General features: G+C 49.3%; 2 protein-coding genes across 10 annotated transcripts in view; one reads left to right on the top strand and one right to left on the bottom strand.

Annotated features, from left to right (window-relative positions):
• Positions 1-454: 454 nt before the first annotated feature.
• Positions 455-20,247, bottom strand: LOC113910177 (cyclin dependent kinase 2 interacting protein). Of its 3 annotated transcripts, XM_027572059.2 has the most exons (7): positions 20,116-20,220; positions 18,937-18,963; positions 12,901-12,993; positions 10,233-10,401; positions 7,633-7,759; positions 2,329-2,458; positions 455-922 (listed from the first exon to the last, which is right to left on the bottom strand). In XM_027572059.2, the coding sequence occupies exons 1-7, from the start codon at positions 20,120-20,122 to the stop codon at positions 720-722; spliced, it is 756 nt and encodes a 251-aa protein (XP_027427860.1). In that variant the 5' UTR covers positions 20,123-20,220; the 3' UTR covers positions 455-719. The 3 variants fall into 3 exon arrangements, with proteins under 3 accessions (XP_027427860.1, XP_027427861.1, XP_027427862.1); XM_027572060.1 differs by lacking the exon at positions 18,937-18,963 and having other exon boundaries at positions 20,116-20,247; XM_027572061.1 differs by lacking the exons at positions 12,901-12,993; positions 18,937-18,963 and having other exon boundaries at positions 20,116-20,247.
• The window catches only part of TECPR2 (tectonin beta-propeller repeat containing 2), a 102,007-nt gene continuing 101,523 nt past the window's right edge, over positions 20,240-20,723 (top strand). For 5 of the 7 annotated variants that reach the window (XR_004820159.1, XR_004820158.1, XM_035728231.1 and 2 more), the window contains exon 1: positions 20,344-20,375. The gene's annotated coding sequence lies outside the window, so the exon portion shown is untranslated. Of the gene's footprint in view, positions 20,376-20,723 lie in introns of all 7 variants that reach the window. The other 2 variants (XM_027572053.2, XM_027572054.2) reach the window with 2 other exon arrangements.

The raw sequence follows: 20,723 nt of genomic DNA, 5'->3' as shown, positions 1-20,723 counted from the left end.
ATCCCTGTCATGTACGGTCTTATTGGAATACTTTCCTTCTTTCCCTGTTTCTGGGACGCTGCAGCTTCAGTCAGAGGAGCCTACATCCCATGTCACGTATCACATCGTGTAGCACGAAGTTCCTTACATTTGTCTCTGGGAAGCAAATGGTAGGATCGAGCCCCCAGGATTTGGCTGCAAATGTTGTCAGACTCTAGGACTTGTGCCTGAAGAATCACGTGGCCTGTCATATCCTCAGTCTGCAAATACAGGCAACATTTGTATGGAGTTTTCATGAAGCCGCTCCCTATTACTCAGTTAGCTCTATGGTATCCTAAACATTAGTTGTAATTACAAAACTAACGTGCAAAAAAAATTTAAGTACTAGGTATAAAGTAAAAATACCGAACCAGGGCTTTTCTACATAAATGTCATATAAATACAGTTGATTTACAAAAACGAGATCACTTGATCATTCTGGTGAGGAACTCCTTTATTTCATGTAGAAGTCCCCTTGGGTGACAGGTTCACAATAGGTGCAGATGACGCTGTGTGGCAGCGTGGTGTCTGGAGAGGCCACAGGTTGCCGCTGAAGTGATCCAGTCTGGCGGACACTAAGGTCGGAGGGTGGCCCCACCACAGCACTGGGTCGTACGTGAAAGACTGTCCACCATGGGCGCCACAGAAGCAGCCAGTGGTCGGGAGCCTGGAGGCTCAGACTCTGAGGCTGTGCTGGGAGGTCACAGGGCCCGGTGCCCTGTTTCGAGCAGCATGCTTTCCAGAAGCAGCTTGCTGTTGGTCTCCACGTAGGGTTGGTGCAGCCACATTGACAAGTAGCTCAGGGTGAGGTCGTGGTCTGTGGTGTGCGCTAGCTCTTCAATGACCGTGCGTTTCAGAAGAAGCTCCTTCTGGTACATGTCAGACAGCTTGCGGGAAACCTCATCTGAAACAAACGTCTCCCCTTAATAGCACAAATTCACAGAACTGCTCCTGCCTGGGTGTGAGGCGCTACTTTGAAAAGCTCCTCGTTGAAAACTAGACTCAGGGGCGCCTGGGTGGCTCAGTCGGTTAAGCATCTGCCTTTGGCTTAGGTTATGATCCCAGGGTCCTGGGATGGAGCCCCACATCGGGCTCTTTGCTCAGTGGGAGCCTGCTTCTCCCTCTGCCTGCCGCTTCCCCTGCTTGTGCTCTCTGTCTCTTGTAAAATAAATAAATAAAATGTGTAAAAAAAAAAAAAAACTAGACCCAGCAATAGCACGGAGATAAAGAAGGACCAGGTGGGTCTGTATCACTCTGGCTCATGCAGATCAGTAGGATTCGTCAGCATGGTAAGTGTCATGAAATTAATAAGCAGCCTTTTCTGCTCTTCAGTCCTGTGACGACTATAAACAGCAGATTCACCTCAAACTGACAATATTCCAATAACACATTACATCGAATGGTTTTACCCTTTTCTTCTTTATTTAAAGTGAGGTCTCAAATCGGCATCAAATAGCTAGGCCCTTCTTTTGAACTAACAAAGCTAAAGGTAACTCTGAAGGGCGCCTGGGGGCCTCAGTCGGTTAAGCATCCAACTCTTGATTTCAGCTCAGGTCACAATCTCAGGGTCGTGGGATCGAGCCCCATGTCAGGCTCTGGACTCAGCAGGGAGTTTGTTCCTCTCTCTCTCCCTCTGCCCCTTCCCCTGCTCTCACATGCACGCCTGCTTTCTAAAAAAATAAAGAAAAAAAAAAAGGTAATTCTGATCTTGTAGAACTTAAGTAATGGATTCCATGTTCCCAGTAGTCTTCTTCTAGGGGGTGGCTAAACTGACTTCAGTTTATCTTTTTTTCCCCAATACTGGGCTTGAACTCACAACCCTGAGATCGAGACCTGAGCTGAAATCAAGAGTCAGATGCCTAACTGACTGAGCCATCCAGGTATCCCAAAACCTATCTTTCTGAAAAAGGAAAAAAAAAATTCTGCCTCTGCAGAGGAGGTGGAATTCATTCTACCCATTTTTTTAAGGTTCTTTTTTTTTATTAAGTAATCTCTGTACCCAACGTGGGGCTTGAACTCACAACCCCAAGATCGAAAGTCACAGGCTCTGTGGACTGAGCCAGCTGGGTGCCCCGACCACTTGGTTTTAAAGAGTTAATAAGGGCACCTTGCTTCATGTGTCTCTAATTACATTTAATTCTTTGCTAATTATTAGAGCCAAGAAGAAAGGCCCATTTTAAGATAACCCCAATCTCCTTCCCTTCCAACAGATCCTCTTGAATTGAATTTCAAACTCTGTCAGGTTCTTCAAGTACCCAAATACTCTCATAATTTCTACTCCTGAGAATCCATGCAGAGAGAACTACTTACAGAAATGGGCTGTGGGCCACGTGTGAAACAGGGGGGGCCGATGCCTCCCGTCCCCACAATGGTAGTTCTCCAGCTCACAAACCCCCTTGGTGGTCGAGGACAGCTTTTCCATTTTCATCTGTATTTTGGCCTGAAAAGGTATTAATTGGGAATAGGAGAACCTTATTTGAAATCGATTCCAGGGGTGCCTGGGTGGCTCAGTCGTTAAGCGTCTGCCTTCAGCTCAGGTCATGGTCCCAGGGTCCTGGGATCGAGCCCCGCATCGGGCTCCCTGCTTGGCGGGGGGCCTGCTTCTCCCTCTCCCATTATTACCCCTGCTTGTGTTCCCTCTCTCGCTGTCTCTATCTCTGTCAAATAAATAAAAATCTTAAAAAAAAAAAAAAAAAGAAAGAAATTGACTCCAGTCTCAGATTCAGTAACTGTAAGCTTTCAAAGCTAAGAGGTACAAATCTGTTGAGACCTAAAGTCAAGTAACTCAACACTGTTCACTCCACGTGCAGCACATTTCCAGGCAGATGGAGCCAGACAGTGGCTACGATCTCATTTATTTGGATTACTTTAGAAATAACCCCCGGATTTCCAGGGCTGGAAAGACAAAGCTTGCTGAGTCCCACTTCCCTAAGATTTCCAAGGGCACTAATTTTTTAGCCCCAAACACCTGGAGGAATCACAAGGCAGGCTCTGCTCTTATGGAATGAAAGGAGGAAGGGTATTACATGAGTTCATTTCTGACTTTTACCACCTGCCTCTGGGTTTACTGAAACCTTGAGGCTCGGTTTCCTGGTCTGTGAAACGGTAGTCATGAAAGGCAGTCCCTCACACTTCACACAGGAAGTGGGGAGAACGGATGCCTCAGGGTAGGGTGGGCTCTGCGGGGGAGCCCGGCCACTGCAGGGGACACACGGACGCTGTCGCCCCTGCACAGATGAGCCAGCACAGACTGCTCTGACAAAGTGCTAACATGGCAGCCAAAAGGACTGAGTATTTCTGAAGTACCTAGTTGGGGCTATAGAAGGGTTTGTTACATAAAGGGGCCGAGTAACTAAGATTCCAGATTTGAGCAGCACAGACCCACTAAGACCACATTTCTAACCCCTACGTATACTTAACCCCATGTGCACAGGGGTGAATACCCAGAGATCTATAAATTGTCAAATCTGAATTCCTTACATTTGGTCCTTCAGCCACTCTCTAATTGTGCCGGATGTGGTATGCACTAAGTTTGGCTAACATTGATTTTTAAGGGACTACATTCCTTTCCCCAGTCTTTTTAGGTTCGATCTTTCACTTGGCCCCACACAAGAAGTAGGACTCAGCATTTCTGTATTACAGCTGGGACAATTCTCAGGGCTGCTGAGCCAGGGAAGGTCAAAGCCAGCACCCCACACCATGCTTCCTGACCCCACATCCCTTGGCATGCCATCCTCTGTCCTCTGCGTCCTGCCACCTAATTCAAAGAAAAGCTTATAAATGATCAGGAGAGCAAGGAAAATCCTGAAGGCCTGACACAGGCCTGCAGTGCCAAGCGCAGCTTGGTCATCAACAGAGACACAGATTATGCACGGTGGGCAGCCCTAAGCCCGCAGGGCATGAACCAAGGCGCACACTCCCAGCTCAACCCCCTCCCACAGGCCAAACTGCAAAACGTTCATCCACGTTAGGGAAGGGGGTGCCTCAAAGCCCCCTGCCAAGGTCAAATTCATTAAAGACACTTAAAGCCAAGTCTGGGAAACCATTCTCTCCAAAAGCTGGAGAACAGGACAAATAATACTAAAAGCCTTATCACATCAACTTTTGGTTTTGAACATAGAACTTGTTTCCAAACCACTTCAAAATAGAATAAATTCCCTGGAGCAGAGGATTTCAGTGCCTGATGGCTGCCACCCAGATCTTGGTTTCTAAAACCATCCTCCAATAAGAGGAACCAGGGCTCCTTGGAGAAATGGCTGATCCTAGAACCGAGGCAGGAAATACACAAGATGGGCCTCGAACATCTTGTAATGCTAGAAAGTAAGGAAGTGTTCCAAAAAACCCAAACCAAAAACTCACAATGATGGAAACCTGTCAAAGGGACATAGGAGCCAACGGAACTCATAATGGCCGAAGCAGGAACAATTTGAACAAAACAAAGCAGTACTGTATTACAACCCAAAGTGGAAAACAAATAGCCACGAGTCCACACCGCTAGAAATGCATGGTCCAGTAATTCACAGGTGGGGGAAGACAGACATAATTTATGTACATGCTACACCCTCAGGAGGTGGGACAGAACTTCCCACTCCTTCAGTGTGGGCTGTGTGGACAGCGGGAAGGGAGCTCCTTTTACAGAGAAACCTGACAACACCTCAGCCAGGCGGTCAAGGTCAACACCCAGAGCCCCTGCCGGGATGTGATGAGACCTTGTCTCTGAGGTCTCCCCCGAAGAACCCACAACCCCGGCCAAATCATGAGAAAGTCATCAGACAGACCCCAAGTGAGGGACAGCTGCAAAATGCCTGGCCCATCCTCCTCAGAACTGTCACTGTTATAAAAACCAAGGGAAGTCTGTGAGACTGTGGCGGCCTTTGAAAGACAGAAAACTTCCTTTCTTGGGAAAAAGGGAGTCAGCCCCAGGCTCAAAGACTTTTGGCTGGGAAGCAATATTCAGCTAATGCGCGTGCGTGCGTGTGTGATGTGATTTTAATTGTATTACAGAAAAACATTAATAAACAGGACAGGATTAATACAAATTGTGAGGTGGGCCTAAGAATGGATGAAATGTACGTACACTGATGTAGTTCTACCCAGGAGTTAACTCCTCCGTGATCTTTGTGATGAACCCACCGAGTAACCATCCAGCCCTTTGGGGGCACATTTCCCACCACTGGACACACCAGATCCGTGGGAGCCCCTTCCAGCTCTGGACGGGACTTGCAACCTTGTTCTCTGGTGGGAGCCAAAGCTTCTGCCAATCCCGGGGTCTCCCTTGTCCCCTCAGAGGCCTCAAAAAAACCAGTGGACCATTTCCTGTTCTTGGGACACCCTTCTGGCTACGACGGTGGCTGTTCTGTCTGCTGGTTCCCCCTTTCCTGGGCTAAAACTCCAGTTCCCCCAATTACTTCTCTTTGACAAGGCCTGTCCCCACCCAAACACGCATCCATGCTGTCTCTGTCTGTGTTGATGGCTGGGCCCATCATTTTGTTGGCTGCCATGGACACAGCCCAGGCCTTATCTGAAGATCTTGGGAACTCGGCTGACCATGAGCGGGTGGTCACCTACAACCCAGTGGCTACCTTCCCCTGGCCTGCCTCACCCTGGGCCTGTGCTGCGGGTCAGAGGGACCAAGGGCAGGCACCCCACCTTTCCTCTGCTGCTGCCCAGTTCATCGAGCCTGCCGGCTGGGTTTCCGACATCTTGACTCTCCCTGCTAACATCTTCCCACGCTGCCCCTCCTCAGTGCAGGTCAGTGGGGCTGACGAAGGGGTCCAGGGTACCAGCCTGCCACTTAAGAATGGGGAGAACCTAGGACAAACAAAGCCAATCACTCCTGGCGTGCCTGAAACGAAAGGCACACACCCTCTTCCCCATCGGCCACTCCTCTGAAACTTTTTCCTGATGGGCCTACCTCCCCAGTTACAAATGAGAACGTGTGATCTAACAAGAGCCAAGTGACATTTAAAAACAAAATCCTTTCAGAGTTTTTTTTTTTTTTTTTTTACATTTTATAAAAGCCACATTAGTATGTGTTGAAAATGTTTCTCGTTCTAACACAGCTTTGAGATTCTGTGACAGGCTTTATCCTGGAAGGGAACAAGAGATGAAGAGGCTCTGGTGGGAGGCGGTGGCTCATCAAAACGACACGCAGAGAGGCAGTCAGGGCTGGCGTGCAGAGGACTGAGCACCACGTGTAGCTTTTTGGCTGTTTAAATTATTTTAATACTGGAATTCAGCCACCCACTTTCTTTTCTTTTAGGAACAATACGTGCACCTGATTTTTTTGTTCAAACAAAAACAAATTTTTAAAAGATTTATTTATTGGGGCACCTGGGTGGCTCAGTCGTTAAGCGTCTGCCTTCGGCTCAGGTCATGATCCCAGGGTCCTGGGATCGAGCCCCACATCGGGCTCCCTGCTCGGCGGGAAGCCTGCTTCTCCCTCTCCCACTCCCCCCTGCTTGTGTTCCCTCTCTCGCTGTGTCTCTGTCAAATAAATAAATAAAATCTTTAAAAAAAAAGATTTATTTATTTATTTGAGAGAGGGAGGGGGGAGAGTACGCATGGGGGGAGGGGCAGGGGGAGAGAGAGAATCTCAAGCAGACTCTGTACTGAGTGTGGAGCTGGACACGGGGCTCGATCCCACAACCCTGAGATCACAACCTGAGCTGAAACCAAGAGTTGGATGCTTAACCAACTGAGCCACCCAGGCTCACCAAACAAAAATATTTGCCATGATAGAATGGGTTAATTTGGGAAAAAGAAAACAAAACAAGTGGGCAGTTTTCCGTAACTGAGAACTTTGCCAATTTCAATCGCTTATTTGGCCTGTGCCCAGTCTCTGCTGGTCAGGAGCTCCGCGTGCAGACCTCACCTGCCAGAGACACGGCCGCGAACATGGAAACAAACGAAGAAAGATCTCACATAGCCCACACGGCCAGAGCCAGCAAGAGCCCGTGTGACTCCCCCGTGACGGCCATGATCGACCTTTTACCGCCCATCTGCACGTACCCACCGACCTTTGTCCCACATTCTCCTTACATAAACCTGCAAGTCTTTCCAGCACTTGGGAGACGGTCTTTGAGACACTAGTCCGTGGTCCTCCCGGTGTCAGCCTCACTGATCGGCCTCACTGAAATAAACTCCTTTCTTGTGTCCCCACCACTCGTCTCTCTGCCTGTGGATTTTCTCAGCAGTGAGTGGTTGAGCCTGGTGTGTTTGGGACCCCGGAGCCAGGTGCTCGTGCACCCCTGCGCGCCGGCTACACCACCATTCGCTTCTGTACCATCTGTGGCTCGCTATGTGGTGGAGCTGAGTGGTGACGAGACACAGTAGGGCCCACAAAGCCCAAAATATTTACCATGTGGAGCCCTCCAAAGGGGGTCAGATGGACCCAGACATCACATGGGGCAGAAAGCACAAAGGTCTAGGACAGCATCCTGGGGAGCATCGAGATTTAGGGGGCAAATGGAGGAGGCCGAGGAGGGAAAGGCAAGTGTCTGGGGGAAAGCGTCTCCCACAGTGTGGACACCTGCCAGGTGCCGAGAAAGTCCCAAGGACACCCCCAGGATTCGGTGACTGCGAGCACAGGTGGCCGGGGGCTCTGGATCTCACCAAAGCATCGAAGGTGGTCTGCAGCTCCTCACACAGCGTCTCTAGCTCCTTGCTGTATTCCGGAAGCGTCTTGTGCACATCTTCCCCGGAAGCCGGGCTGCTCTGTAACTCAGTCCCATCTTCGCTCCTGGACAAAATGGAGAAGAGTGCGAACCACGTACACTCCCTAGAAAGTGCCATCTCCACACAACAGTGTCAGGCATTTGGCCCAGGTGTTATTTCATGGGGCTGTAACATATGCTTACTTATTATTCACCAGCACGATGAACAGCCCACCAGCTCTGCACTGGGGGGAGTCGGCTGAAGGCAGCCCTGTGGCGTCCTTAGCCTAGGGCTCTGTGCTGGGCGTACAAAGATGAACGAGACAGGACCGTTTCCCCAGAGTTCACCATCGGGAATGGTCTGGTAAACCGAAGCCTGTGGCCTGTGGGGCATGAGATTAATCTAGCGTGGTCACAACGCTTCAGAGAAAAATTAAACACAAAAACAGAAGAGACAGTATCAGAGAGCTCCTTCTGCAGACAGGCCAAGAACTGTCTCTTGCTGAGCGGGCCTCGGGAGGAAGAGGCAGCAGAGGGCCAGCGGCGGGAGACGTGTGCCGGAAACGGGCCCGAGCCAGGGGACAGCAGTGGAGACGCTCGACTCTGGCTTGCAGACAATGACAGAGGAACATAGAATTATGACTGAGAAATAAGAAACTATACACGCAGGAAAGTGCAAAGAATAATGAAGCAAACCTTCCAATCAGAATTGGCAACCGCTAACAGGTTTTCTGAGGACTCCTTTGTCTTTTTTAAAGAAATTGCTAAGGGGGATGGGGAGCACCTGGGTGGCTCAGTCAATAAGCGTCTGCCTGCCGCTCAGGTCATGATCCCAGGGTCCTGGGATCGAGTCCCGCATCGGGACTCCCACCCAACACGCATCCGGCTCCCTGCTCATCGGGGGAGTCTGCTTCTCCCTCTGCCTCTGCCCCTTCCCCAGCTTGTGCGCTCTCTCTCGCTCTCTCAAATAAATAAATAAATAAATAAATAAATAAATAAATAAATAAATAAATAAAACATCTTAAAAAAAAGAAATTGCTGAGGAAAAATACCCTCCTATGTCTCCTCTACTCTCCATCCTCCACCGGATGGTCACCCGGTCACCACAGGTGGGGAGGGGGTTTCTCCACACCAAGCAATTCTCACAGCCTGCGGCCGTTCTCACAGTTAACTCTACCTACTGGAGAGACTACCTATGGGAGGCAGGCAGACACTACCTATTGGAGACAGACTCCGATCCCACAGTCAATGCTTGGCCCCACAAGACTGGCCCCGCTCAACTCCAGGCACTAACTGCAAGCCCAGGGTGTTAGCTGTGCTTCTGACCAACGGGCTATGCATAAGAGGTTCCCACGAGCCACCCCCTTGGATTTGAAGGATTTGCTGCAGCAGCTCACAGAACTCAGGAAAATGGTTTACTTACTAGATTGCCGGTTTATTAAAAAGGATATTAAAGGATATGAAAGAACAGCCAAAACAAGAGGTACATAGGGCAAGGTCTGGAAGGGTCTTGACCACAGGGGCTTGGGTCCCTGGGGAGTTTGGGGGCCACCCTTCCAGCATGGAGAGGTGTTATTGTTCACCAAACCAGAATCTCTCTAAACTCCAACTTTTTGGGTTTCTATGGAGGCTTCATTGTGTAGGCACGATTGATTAAATCATTGGCCACTGGTGTATCATTCAACCTCCAGCCCCTCTCCCCCTGCCTGAGAGGTGGGTGAGGGGGTAGAGCTGAAAGTTCACGCTCTCTAATGCCCTGCTTGGTTCCCACCGGGGCCTTCCAGAAGTCACCTCCTTAGCATGAACTCAGGGGTGGCTGGAAGGGACATGTTATGAATAACAGGACACTCCTTTCACCTGGATCATTCTGGGGGACAAAAGACCAAATATTAGAACAGAGGATGCTCCTATTGCTCTTATCCATTGGGAAGTCGGAGGGGTTTTAGGAGCTGTAGGCCAGGAACAGGGAGGGAGACCAAAGAGATAGTCCTTACTATCAATCACAACATCACAGAAACAAAGCACAATGTTGTGAAATCAAAATCCTGCTGATCTCCCACCCAACACTCACCCATCCTAAAGGTGTGAGCTTCACGACTGGGCCCGCGTCCTTCCAATTCATTTTCAGAATTTTATTTTATTTTATTTTTTTAAAGATTTTATTTATTTATTCATGACAGACAGAGGGAGAGAGAGAGAGAAGCAGAGGGAGAAGCAGGCTCCCGCGGAGCAGGGAGCCCGACGCGGGACTCGATCCCAGGACCCTGGGGATCATGACCTGAGCCGAAGGCAGACACTTAACCATCTGAGCCACCCAGGCGCCCTCATTTTCAGAATTTTATATACAGCCATAACAATGAATGACAGGTAGCATAATTTTGTATTTAAAATGGACATACATATACAGTTTATACTTGCATACATCATTTTACCACTTGCTCTTCTTCTTAATACAATGTTGCTAAAGACTACCATTCCCACCCTAAAAGACTCCCGGGAGACTTGTGCCCGATCACTACGGGTGCGGGGCTCAGAGCACGAGGAACTCTACATACTTACCATAACCTGGTTTTCAGGTTGGCAATATTATTTGCAGTAGCAAAACCTGTGTCGTTGAGGGCTTCCCATTTCAAGATTAAATTATGCCAATCAGCTGCATTGTCCTTAATTTTTCTTGCACTGACAGATAAGACAGGTTTTCTGGGCGTTGTGCTCCCAAGAGGGTTTGCTGATGGGCAGTAAAAGAAACACAATGATTACAAATTTGTGAAAATAAATAAAAGGAACCTCATTTAAAATGGAGTTGGGAAGCCATGCGAGGGCAGCTCTCACACACACACACATGACTTGTAGCCTGCACAACCAGCAGGAAGGACGAAGATAAGAATTATTACAAGGGAGGACATTTTTCACATAGGAATTTCATTTACTGCTTTTAAGAAAAAGAAGATCCCTCCCTGTTCCAGCAACAAGGCATCAACCACCACTTACAGCTGATGAGAAACCACTACAACCTCAAACTCTTGTTCTTCTCCACAGAATATGTGTTGAACACCTCCCCACTTCCCCCTAAAACCTAATTAAAGCTGACCTTCCCTTTGTCTCTTCCGACTTGCCTACGATTTGTCATAGCGAATTGTCCAGAATTGCAATTCCTTTGCGATTCCTGAATAAACTCATTTTTTGACTTAGAAATGTTCTTTGCTCTGTTTATTTTTTTTTTAAGATTTTATTTATTTATTTGAGAGAGAGCAAGCAAGCAAGAGAGCACAAGCAGGGGGAGTGGCAGAGGGAGAGGAAGAAGCAGGCTCCCTGCCAAGCAAGGAGCCTGATGCGGGGCTCGATCCCAGGACCCTGAGATCACGACCTGAGCCAAAGGCAGGTGTTTAACCAACTGAGCCACCCAGGTGCCCCCTTAAGTTTCTTTTTTTTTTTTTTAAGATTTTATTTATTTATTTTGACAGAGAGGGACACAGCGAGAGAAGGAACACAAGCAGGGGGAGTGGGAGAGGGAGAAGCAGGCTTCCCGCGGAGCAGGGAGCCCGACGCGGGGCTCGATCCCAGGACCCTGGGATCACGACCTGAGCCGAAGGCAGACGCTTAACGACTGAGCCACCCAGGCGTCCCTCCCCTTAAGTTTCTTAAGACTTGTTTTGTGGCCTTGTTTTGTGATCTATCATGGAATATGTTTCATATGCCCTTGAAAAGAAGGTGTAACTGCTGTTTCTGGATGGAGTTTTCTGTATGTCTATTAGGTCCAATTAGTCCATAGTATTATTCAAGGCCATCTGTTTATTTTTCCTTTTTTTTTTTTAAGGTTTTATTTATTTATTTGACAGAGAGAGAGAGAGAGCACAAGCAAGGGGAGCAGCAGAGGCAGAGGGAGAAGCAGGCTTCCCGCGGAGCAGGGAGCCCGATGCGGGGCTTGATCCCAGGACCCCAGGATCCTGACCTGAGCCGAAGGCAGACGCTTAGCAGACTGAGCCACCCGGGCGCCCCTCTTTGCTCTGTTTAAAGTTTACATTACTTGGTGGTCAGAGTGGGACCCGAAGGAGGGGACCCCAGGGATGACGACCCTCAGGCCTGAGCAAGGCGTCTATGTAGAGCCTTCGTCCTCACCCCTTTGGAGAGTCTCTCAGATTTCGAACCCTCCCTTTGGTGGAGCACCCGACTTTATTCAGGATCTGTTTAAAGTATTCACTTATTTTCCAAACCTCAGATTTTGAGTAATGGGATTTTGACTCTCTACACTCTCTCAGGAGGGTCCTCCTTCTGGGACCCTATCCGGTTTTATGTTTAAAAGCTATGGTCCTGGGGCGCCTGGGTGGCTCAGTCAGTGAAGCAGCTGCCTTCGGCTCAGGTCGTGATCCCAGGGTCCTGGGATCGAGCCCCACATCGGGCTCCCTGCTCAGTGGGAAGCCTGCTTCTCCCTCTCCCTCTGCCCCTCCCCCTGCTCGTGCTTGCTCTCTTTCTCTCTCTCAAATAAAGAAATAAAAATTAAAAAAAGAGAAAAGAAATAACAGGTGTTGATAAGGATGTGGAGAAAAACGAACCCTCACGAACTGTTAGTGGGAATGCATTTTGACTAAATGGACCAACTTAACCAAAGATGAATTAAAATTTCAATGCCCATTATGGGAAAGTCTTGACCCCCCCCAAAAAAACTTTTCTCAGAACCTAATTAGAAAGCTCTGACTCTAAAACAGACTCCGTGGGATGCCCAATTTAATAGGTACCTGGAGGCTTCTAAACAGATTCAGGACTCTCAAGTAGCCTCTTTATAAAATACTGATTTCAAATTAACGGAGCAACAATCAAAGGAAGACACAAATCTTCTGAGGCCTCTTGCTCCCCTCCTGTCTTCTTGGTCGCAGGATGTGCCCAACAGCCATCTTACGCAAAGCACACAAAGCAGGCAGCCACCTTCCCCTTTCCCTCCCGCACGGACCCCACCCCCTTTATACCCTGCACTTCCTCATTCAATCCTCTCTCTGGACATCCTTCCCTTCCTCTCCCAAACCCATTAAAACCTGCCCCATTAAAGTCAGACCCTCCGAGGATCCAAATACCAAACCCCTAATTTGTCATGTGCCCTGGACTAAGGGTGAATTAGGAGCTATAGTCAAAGACCTTCCCAAAGTGAGATTTGGGGCTCTCAGATTTGCTGAGGATCCTCATAGATCCTCATAGATTTGCTGAGTAATTTAAGATGGTGATTCAAACTTATCAACTGGGTTTCTCAGATTCACATCCGCTATTACATATGCTTGCTGTCCAGGGCCAGTCCAAGCACTGGATGAACTCTGCCGCTCAGATAATCCTGGTGAGAGAGGACGTCAAGGGCCTCCATTCTGACCTCAGTCAGTACTTCCTACATGACTAAGTTCTTCTTTTCAGCTTATCTCTTCACATAAAAAAAGAGCCAACTGGCAAAGCCTCCCGTGAGGGGAACCAAAACCACCCCCCCAACCCCAAGCAACAAGGACTGCCCCGAACCAGCAAGACCCCTCAGGACCGAGCCCAGGACAATGAGACTGGACCTTCGCTGCCCCTGCACATACCCACCCACCTTTGCCCAACATCCTCCTTACATAAACCTGGAAGGATCTTCAGCACTTGGGAGACGGTCTTTGAGACGCTAGTCCGTGGTCCTCCCAGTGTCGGCCTCGCTGAAATAAACTCCTTTCTTGTGTCCCCACCACTCACCTCTCTGCCTGTGGATTTTCTCTGTGACGAGTGGCCGAGCCTGGTGTGTTTGGGACCCCGGAGCCAGGTGCTTGTGCACCCTTGTGCGCCGGCTACATGGAGGGATCTCTAGAACCACAGATGGGGTACTATCCCCTGCCAAGCTCCTGCAGGCACTAAATGACTTTACCAGACAATTCCTAGGGCTTTCCCACAACCTGCTGAACACACTATGAATCAGGCTTGTACCCAGAAACCCAACAAACCCATGCATGCTTATTATAGTTGGCTCCAAGTTACTGTGGGGATTTTTTTGTTTTTGTTTTTGTTTTTTTAGAGAGAGAGAATCTTAAGCAGGCTCCACCTTAGCATGAACCCGATGCAGGGCTTGATCTCATGACCCTGAGATCATGTTGGATGCTTAACCAACTGAGCCACCCAGGTGCCTCTCCAAATTGTTTTTAAAGAAAATTCTGGTCTTCCTTTAAACACTGAATCTACTTGGATAGCCTTGAACTCTGTGTTCATTACTGGGCAGATCTTCCAGCTCATTATTGGGTGGATCTTCTAATTAAAAGGACCAGATGAGGGACACCTGGGTGGCTCAGTTGGTTAAGCGTCGGCCTTCCGCTCAGGTCATGATCTCAGGGTCCTGGGATGGAGCCCCGCATCGGGCTCCCTGCTCAGCAAGGGGCCTGCTTCTCTCTCTTTCTCTACCCTCCTCCCGCTGGTGCGCGCGCTCTCGCTCTCTCTCTCTCTCTCTCTCGTGCTTACTCACCCTCTCTCTCTCAAATAAATAAATCAAATTAAAAAAAAAGAAAGCTTAATAAATCCCCCTGCCCTTGGCCATCCCAATGATCAACTTCCCTTTTATATATGAAAAGGAAGGGAACTTCCTGGGGTTACTCACCCCACACACAGGGATCACCATCGACCCTACAGGGCATTACAGCCAACAACAGGCCGTGTGGCACCAGGCACCTTGCCTCAGAGCCATTCTTGCCACCGCCCTTTTGGCTAAGGGCAGCAGAGGAGATGGTCCCGGGGTCCCTGTAGCCATCTCTGGCCCCATGCGGTAGAAGCCCTCCTGAACACCCACCGCCCTCCGGCCAGTCGTCTCTCCTACGGAGTCCTCTTTCTAACCAGCCCTCCCAGAGCTCCTTCTCGCTGCAGTCACCTCCCTGTTCATGCCTAACTGACAGATCACCTCCTGACTCCCTCCCATGATGACTTACATCCTTTGGATGATGCTGACTTCTCATGGTTCCCTGATGGTTTTTATTTGAGAGGGAGAAATGGCAAATGTTGTGCTGGATATGCACTTGCAACTCCCTCTGAAGTAACTGAGTGAGACCTAATACCTTTGGCTACTTCACCCCAACAAGCTGAGCTGTACACCCTCATGTGGCGGCATGTTCGCCAAGGGGATAACTGTCAACATTTACGCTGACAGCAGATATGCCTTAGGAGTGGCTCACAATTTTGTAGTGATGGAAACAATGTGGCTTCCTACTTTTAGCAGGGAGAAAATTTTAAATGGGTCTTATGTCCAAAATTTATTAGGTGCTGTACTCCTATCAGCTGCTCTGGCTATTATGATTATTATTATTATTATTAGAGAGAGAGAGCATGAAGGGGCCTGAGTTGGGCTCCATGTTGGGTGTGGAGCCTGCTTGAGATTCTCTCCTCCCTCCCCCACAGCTTGTATGCACACGTGCACGCATTCTCTCTCTCTAAAAAGAAGAAGAAGAAGCAGAAGAAGAAGGAGAAGAAGAAGAAGAAGAAGAAGAAGAAGAAGAAGAAGAAGAAGAAGAAGAAGAAGAAAAAGAAGAAGAAGAAGAAGAAGAAAGAGAGGGCGAAGTAAGAGTCTCTGGCAGGACTGGACTCCTGCAGGGTTCAATCTCATGACCTGGAGAGCATGACCTGAGCCGAAACCAAGAGTTGGATGCCCAACTGACTGAGCCACCCAGATGACCCTCACCCCCTCTTGGAAAGACAGTGCCCCAATTGCAATTCCCAATCCCCCACAAAAGGAGGAAAGCTTTCTGACTATTGGACCTGTCACCAGAAGCTCTGATCTGTTCACAATGTCAGAGACCCCTTGGTCTTGCCTATAACCAATTTCTTTGTAGTCCCAAATGCCGCTGTAGATTACACCTGCAAGACTATAGATGTTACCTATCCAGTTGGGCTATTACGACTGGGCGTTCCCATACTTGTTTCAGCCTTTCCCCAGTTGTAACCATGCTAGCTCAGTTAAATCCCTCCATCTTTGCCATTGTACAGTCCCACATTCTTTTCCTTATGTAAGTGCGATCTGTCTCCCTGCACCCAAGGCAAATACAAACAAGTTTATGCCTCTTTGCAGTTTCTAGAAAAGACCCTTTAATGAAGGAATGGCCTCTCACAGAATGTCATCCCAACTCCTCCAATCCCTGGCTTGAAAAGGCCAGTCAGGAAATTCCAGCTAATAAATCTATCAATAACCAGACCTTAGCTGGAGTCCCCTGTGCACCACCTGGTTTCATTTTTGTTTAAAGGGGACAGCATTTCCCATGGGCATAGGAATGCTTAGACAGTTGGCAGCTTGGAAGTCAATGTTTATTGTTTATTGTTAACTTTCATCACAAACCAGAGGCCTCCGCCAACCTGCCCCATTAGGCCTCCATGGCTCTCTTAACCAGGAACTTCAGGGGGCATATATGACTCCTGGTTTACCTCTGTAGGGAGGCTTTTCCCCTCGGGTCGGAGTAAGTGCCAATGATCACATGATCAGAAATCTCTCCCTAACATTAGGAGAGGTAGCTGACTCCACAGCCAAAGCAAGACAGCCCAACAATGACCACGTGACTTGTTGGCTAAAGGAGTTTTGGACAGGGGAACCTGGGTGCCTCAGTCGGTTAAGTGTCTGCCTTCTGCTCAGCTCATGATCTCAGGGTCCTGGGATCAAGCGCCACGTCCTGTCAGCCTCCCTGCTCAGCAGGGATCCTGCTTCTCTCTCTGCCCCTCCCTCCTGCTCTGCTCTCTCTCTCAAATAAATAAATAAAATCTAAAAAATAAATAAATAAATAAAAGAATTTTGGACAATCTACTTGCTGGACAAGGAGGCATTTGTGCGGTAGCAAATACCACCTGTTGCACCTGGATAAATACCTCTGGAGAAAACAGAAACCCACTTACACAAGATCAGGGAACAAGAGCACAGATGACAACGAATTTCACCTAATGACCCCTAGTCTTTTGATCTATTTCGCTGGTTACCTTCAGGTTTGAGCTCCTGCTTTAGAACCGTCATACTGGATTTGTCATACTATTTTTAATTCTGCCTTTTTTTTTAAAAAAAGATTTTATTTATTTATTTATTTGAGAGAGAGAGAGAGAGAGGAGAGAGCACAAGCAGGGGGAGCAGCAGAGGGAGAGGAAGCAGGCTCCCCGCTGAGCAAGGAGCCCGATGCGCAACTCGACCCCAGGACCCTGAGATCATGACCTAAGCCAAAGGCAGACGCTTTACTGACTGAGCCACCCAGGCGCCCCAAGACAGAGATTTTAGATGCTAAGTGCTGAGGTCTCCTTCCTACCCTTTCTTGTCATTCACACGTGGCCTCAATGGTTTCCAGTCGTTACGCACTTTCCCTGTGACACAGGACGGGACAACCGGGAAAGTGGACAAAGCCACTAAATGCAGAAAACCTGACTCTTGATAAAGTGATGTTTTTGAGCAAAGACCTTGATCACAAGGAGGAAATGTGAAAATAAAAGAAACCTCATTTAAAAATAGAGTCAGGAAGCCCTGGAGAGGGGGCTGCTCACATGCGCACCACTTGTTGTAGCCTGCACAACCAGCAGCAGTAAAGAAGGTAAGAATGGTCTCAACAAGGGAGGACATACTTCACATAGGAATTTTATCTCCTGCTTTTAAGAAAAGGAAGGAAGAGCCCCAGCAATAATGCGCTAACCACCTCCTATACCCAATGGAGAAACCACTGTGCAAAAACCACTACAACCTTGAACTCTTGTTCTTCTCCAGTACACTTTTGTTTACAACTCTCCCCAGTTTCCTCCTAAAACCTAAGGAAAGCTGACCTTCCCTTTGTCCCTTCCAACTTGCCAGAGTTCACCATAGCTTGCCTGTCCCAAATTTGCTGTTTAAATTTAACAAATTTATGGCCTTAGTTGGAGAGCAAATATATATATAAAATCATATATATATATATATATATATATATATATATATTTCCTCTATCAGAAACAGCCAGATGGAAGAGACGCATAGAGCAAGATATGTGGAAAGGGGTATGGAGTCTCTGTGCTCTCGGAGCACACCACTCTCCTCAAATCTCCATGTGTTCACCAACCTGGAGCTCCCCAAATCCCATCATTGTGGGCTTTTATGGAGACTTCATTACACAGCTTGGTTGATTAATTCACTGGGCACTGCCCATTGATTCAACCTCCAGCCCCTCTGCCCTGGGGACACGGGGAAGGTGGGTGGGACTGAAAGTTCCAACCCTTCAGTCACACGATTGGTGTGTGTGCATGTGGGAACCAGGCCCCATCCAAAGGTTACCTAGGGGCTTCCCAAAAGTTACTTCATCGACCTAACAAAAGACACCTTGCTCACTCTCACACTTCAGAAACACCAAGGGTTTTACCTCTCTGCCAAGAACAGGACAAAGACCTAATATTTACTTCTTATTATAAACCACAATCACAGCCTGTTATGTTAAGTCCTGTTTACCACTTCTCCAGCTTCTCCCAGCTTGCTCTCTATGCCTTAGGGCTATTTGATCTAGAATATTTCTCCTGTCCATGTATGTCCCCACTCACTGGGCTAACTCCTAGTATCCTTTAAGGCTCTGCTTATTTAAATATCCCTTTATTCTTTACTTATACAACTCACCAACAATATGCCAGGCATGGGGGATCAAGTGACTGAATGAGACATACCAGGACCATTTTCATGGAATTTACTTTCCAAAGAGGAAGTGGATAATAGACAACCAGATGACCATGATCAATTTAGATCATGGTTAAGTGCCATGTAGAAAAGAAAATGGGGTCTTGGGTTAGAGTGAACCCCTGAAGAGATGTCATTTAGGCCAGAACCTGAATGATGAGAGGTCAGCAGTATGGGTCCTAATGTGAGAATGAGCTTGGTGAGTCTGAAAAACTAAGCAAGACCAGTACGTCTATGATGACGGACAGAATGAGTAAAATGTTCACCTTTAGCCCGGAAGACTGACCTTTAGCCTACATAGTTCCAACAAGGATCAAGTATGTGCTGGCTGCTACATTCTTAAAGGGTCTCATGACTGCCTGTAAATCTCACCGATAGTTAATACTGAACTGAATGATAAGCACCAGAGGAATCTTGCGAAAATAGTTTTATGAGTAGAAATTCAGAGAAACATTTATGATAATACTCCCTGCATGTCTCCTCCCTCTTGACCAGTAAGCATATAACCACCAGCTTCATACAGCAAAAATGCAGCCCTTTCTGCCCACAGGTCCTGTCCCCATGCTACTCAAATAAACTTACTAAGTTGCACCATGCAACATTCCAAAAATTCTTTCTTACCCTTTGCGATCGATGACCCCACATCACCTAGAAGAGAATGGTGGGGAGGGGGGCTAGGTGAGGGAGCAGTCAAGCAACTAGAACCTTACAGACCAAGATAGTTTAGATTTATTCCAAGTCAGTGGAAAGGAAGCAAGAAGCTCTGAGCAAGAAAGTGACATGATCTGATTTAGGTTTTCAGAAAGTCACTCCTTCCACAAGGAAATCTTCCTGGATCTCCCAGGTTGGGTTAGAACTCATTGCACTGGATATCTGAAACAACCTCTTCTTCAGCTATCGCTGACACTCACCAGCACGGTATATTTGCTTGTGTAATGTCTATATTCCCTGCTGGACTGTAAGTCCACCGGAGCAGTGACTATGTCTTGTTCCCTCTCCTAACCTCAGCACACAGTAGGTGTTGAATAAAACGTGTTAAATGGAGAAATCGTCCTTATTACCTGCACTATCATCTTCTAAGGCTTTCTCTCCTCCAGTAGGGGCTCCTTGAGGGTGAAGACCCCATCTGATTCATTCTCTGTCTGTTCCATACCCAGCACATATTTAGGAACCAAAAACACAGGGGCTCTCTAACTTCAAGAAACTCAGGCCAGTGGGGAAAGAGACCAGTAGCCAGGGTCACAGCACAGAGCTGAGTGAGGTTAGGCATAGTGGCTACCCCCCTTACGCCTTCGGAGCCGCGGCTCCCAATCTGTGCACGTTACTACATGGGATCCCTGTGAGGCTCAAACGAGCTGACCCACCTAAAGCACTTGGGACACTACTTGGCACACAGTGAGCACTGGCTGAGTGACAGCTTTTATTACCAGCAAAAAGCTCTGTGCGGGTAATCCTGAGGGAAATTCAGGGAAAGGTTTTGGGAGGAGCTGGGCATGCAAGGCTTGGCACCCCATATACTCCGCTAATCCTAGTTTACAGTGACCATTACAACTTGGGGGTCCGGATCTGCTGACACTCCTCTCCCTACAAGTAGTTCTACGCGTGAAAAAAACCGAGGCTCGGCCAGACTGACGGGATCCCGGGCCGACCGCCGAGCCTGCGCGAGGCCCGCGGGCTGGGCTGGGCCAAGGCAGGGACCCCCATTCACGCCGGGACGCTCCCGGCCTCCGGCCCAAAGCGCAGGCCAAGCCGGGCCTCTCACCCCCTCCCCGCCCCGGGGATCCGACCCGTCGCACGCACCTGCCATGCGTCCGCAGATATCCCGGGAAGGAGCCCGAAGCCCCGCCCACGCCCGCCGGAAGCGTGCTGGCGTCTCTTCCGCGCCGCTCAGCTGGCCAGCCGCCACTTGCGGCTCTGCCGCTCTAGCCCCTGGCCGTCGCTCAGCGGTGTCGGCCCGGTTGCCCAGGGAACGGGCTCCCGGCAGCCCCCGCGGCCCGGAGTCCGTCCCCACCTCCTCCGGCCGGGCCGGGCCGACGAGTCCGGAGGGGCCGCCGCGGGAGGTGAGTCCGGCGATGCCGCTGTCGGCCCCGCTGCCCCCGCCGTCCGGCCCGCGCCCCCTTCTCGGCCTTCCCGCCGCCGCTCACATCTCCCCCAGGCCGCCCTGCCCTGACCTCGGCGCCTCAGGGTCGCACAGTCCGTCTCGCCCCCGTTCCCAGCCCCCCGCGTCGCCCGCGCCGGGTGGCCGAGCCCGAATGCCACAGCCCTTGAGGCGCCTGGCAGAAGCCAGCGGTCCGCCGACGGCGGCGGGGGTCGCCCACGCGTCCTCGGCCCCGCTGGCCCGCCGACACCCTCCCCCGGCCCTCGCTCCTCCCACTCGGCGCGTCCCCTCCCCTCTGCCGCACCCTCGT

This window comes from Zalophus californianus, chromosome 6, assembly GCF_009762305.2.
Source record: "Zalophus californianus isolate mZalCal1 chromosome 6, mZalCal1.pri.v2, whole genome shotgun sequence".
Classification (NCBI taxonomy): domain Eukaryota; kingdom Metazoa; phylum Chordata; class Mammalia; order Carnivora; family Otariidae; genus Zalophus; species Zalophus californianus.
Note: the sequence above shows the minus strand (reverse complement) of the source record. Positions and strands in the feature narration are given on the sequence as shown.

Bases quoted from the DNA above. Each gene is read 5' to 3' on its own strand.
- LOC113910177 (XM_027572059.2), bottom strand. The intron at 2,459-7,632 runs GTGAGATCCAGA...ATACCTTTTCAG, and splicing joins AGACCACCTTCGATGCTTTG to GCCAAAATACAGATGAAAAT. The intron at 923-2,328 runs GTAAGTAGTTCT...CGTTTGTTTCAG, and splicing joins GTGGCCCACAGCCCATTTCT to ATGAGGTTTCCCGCAAGCTG.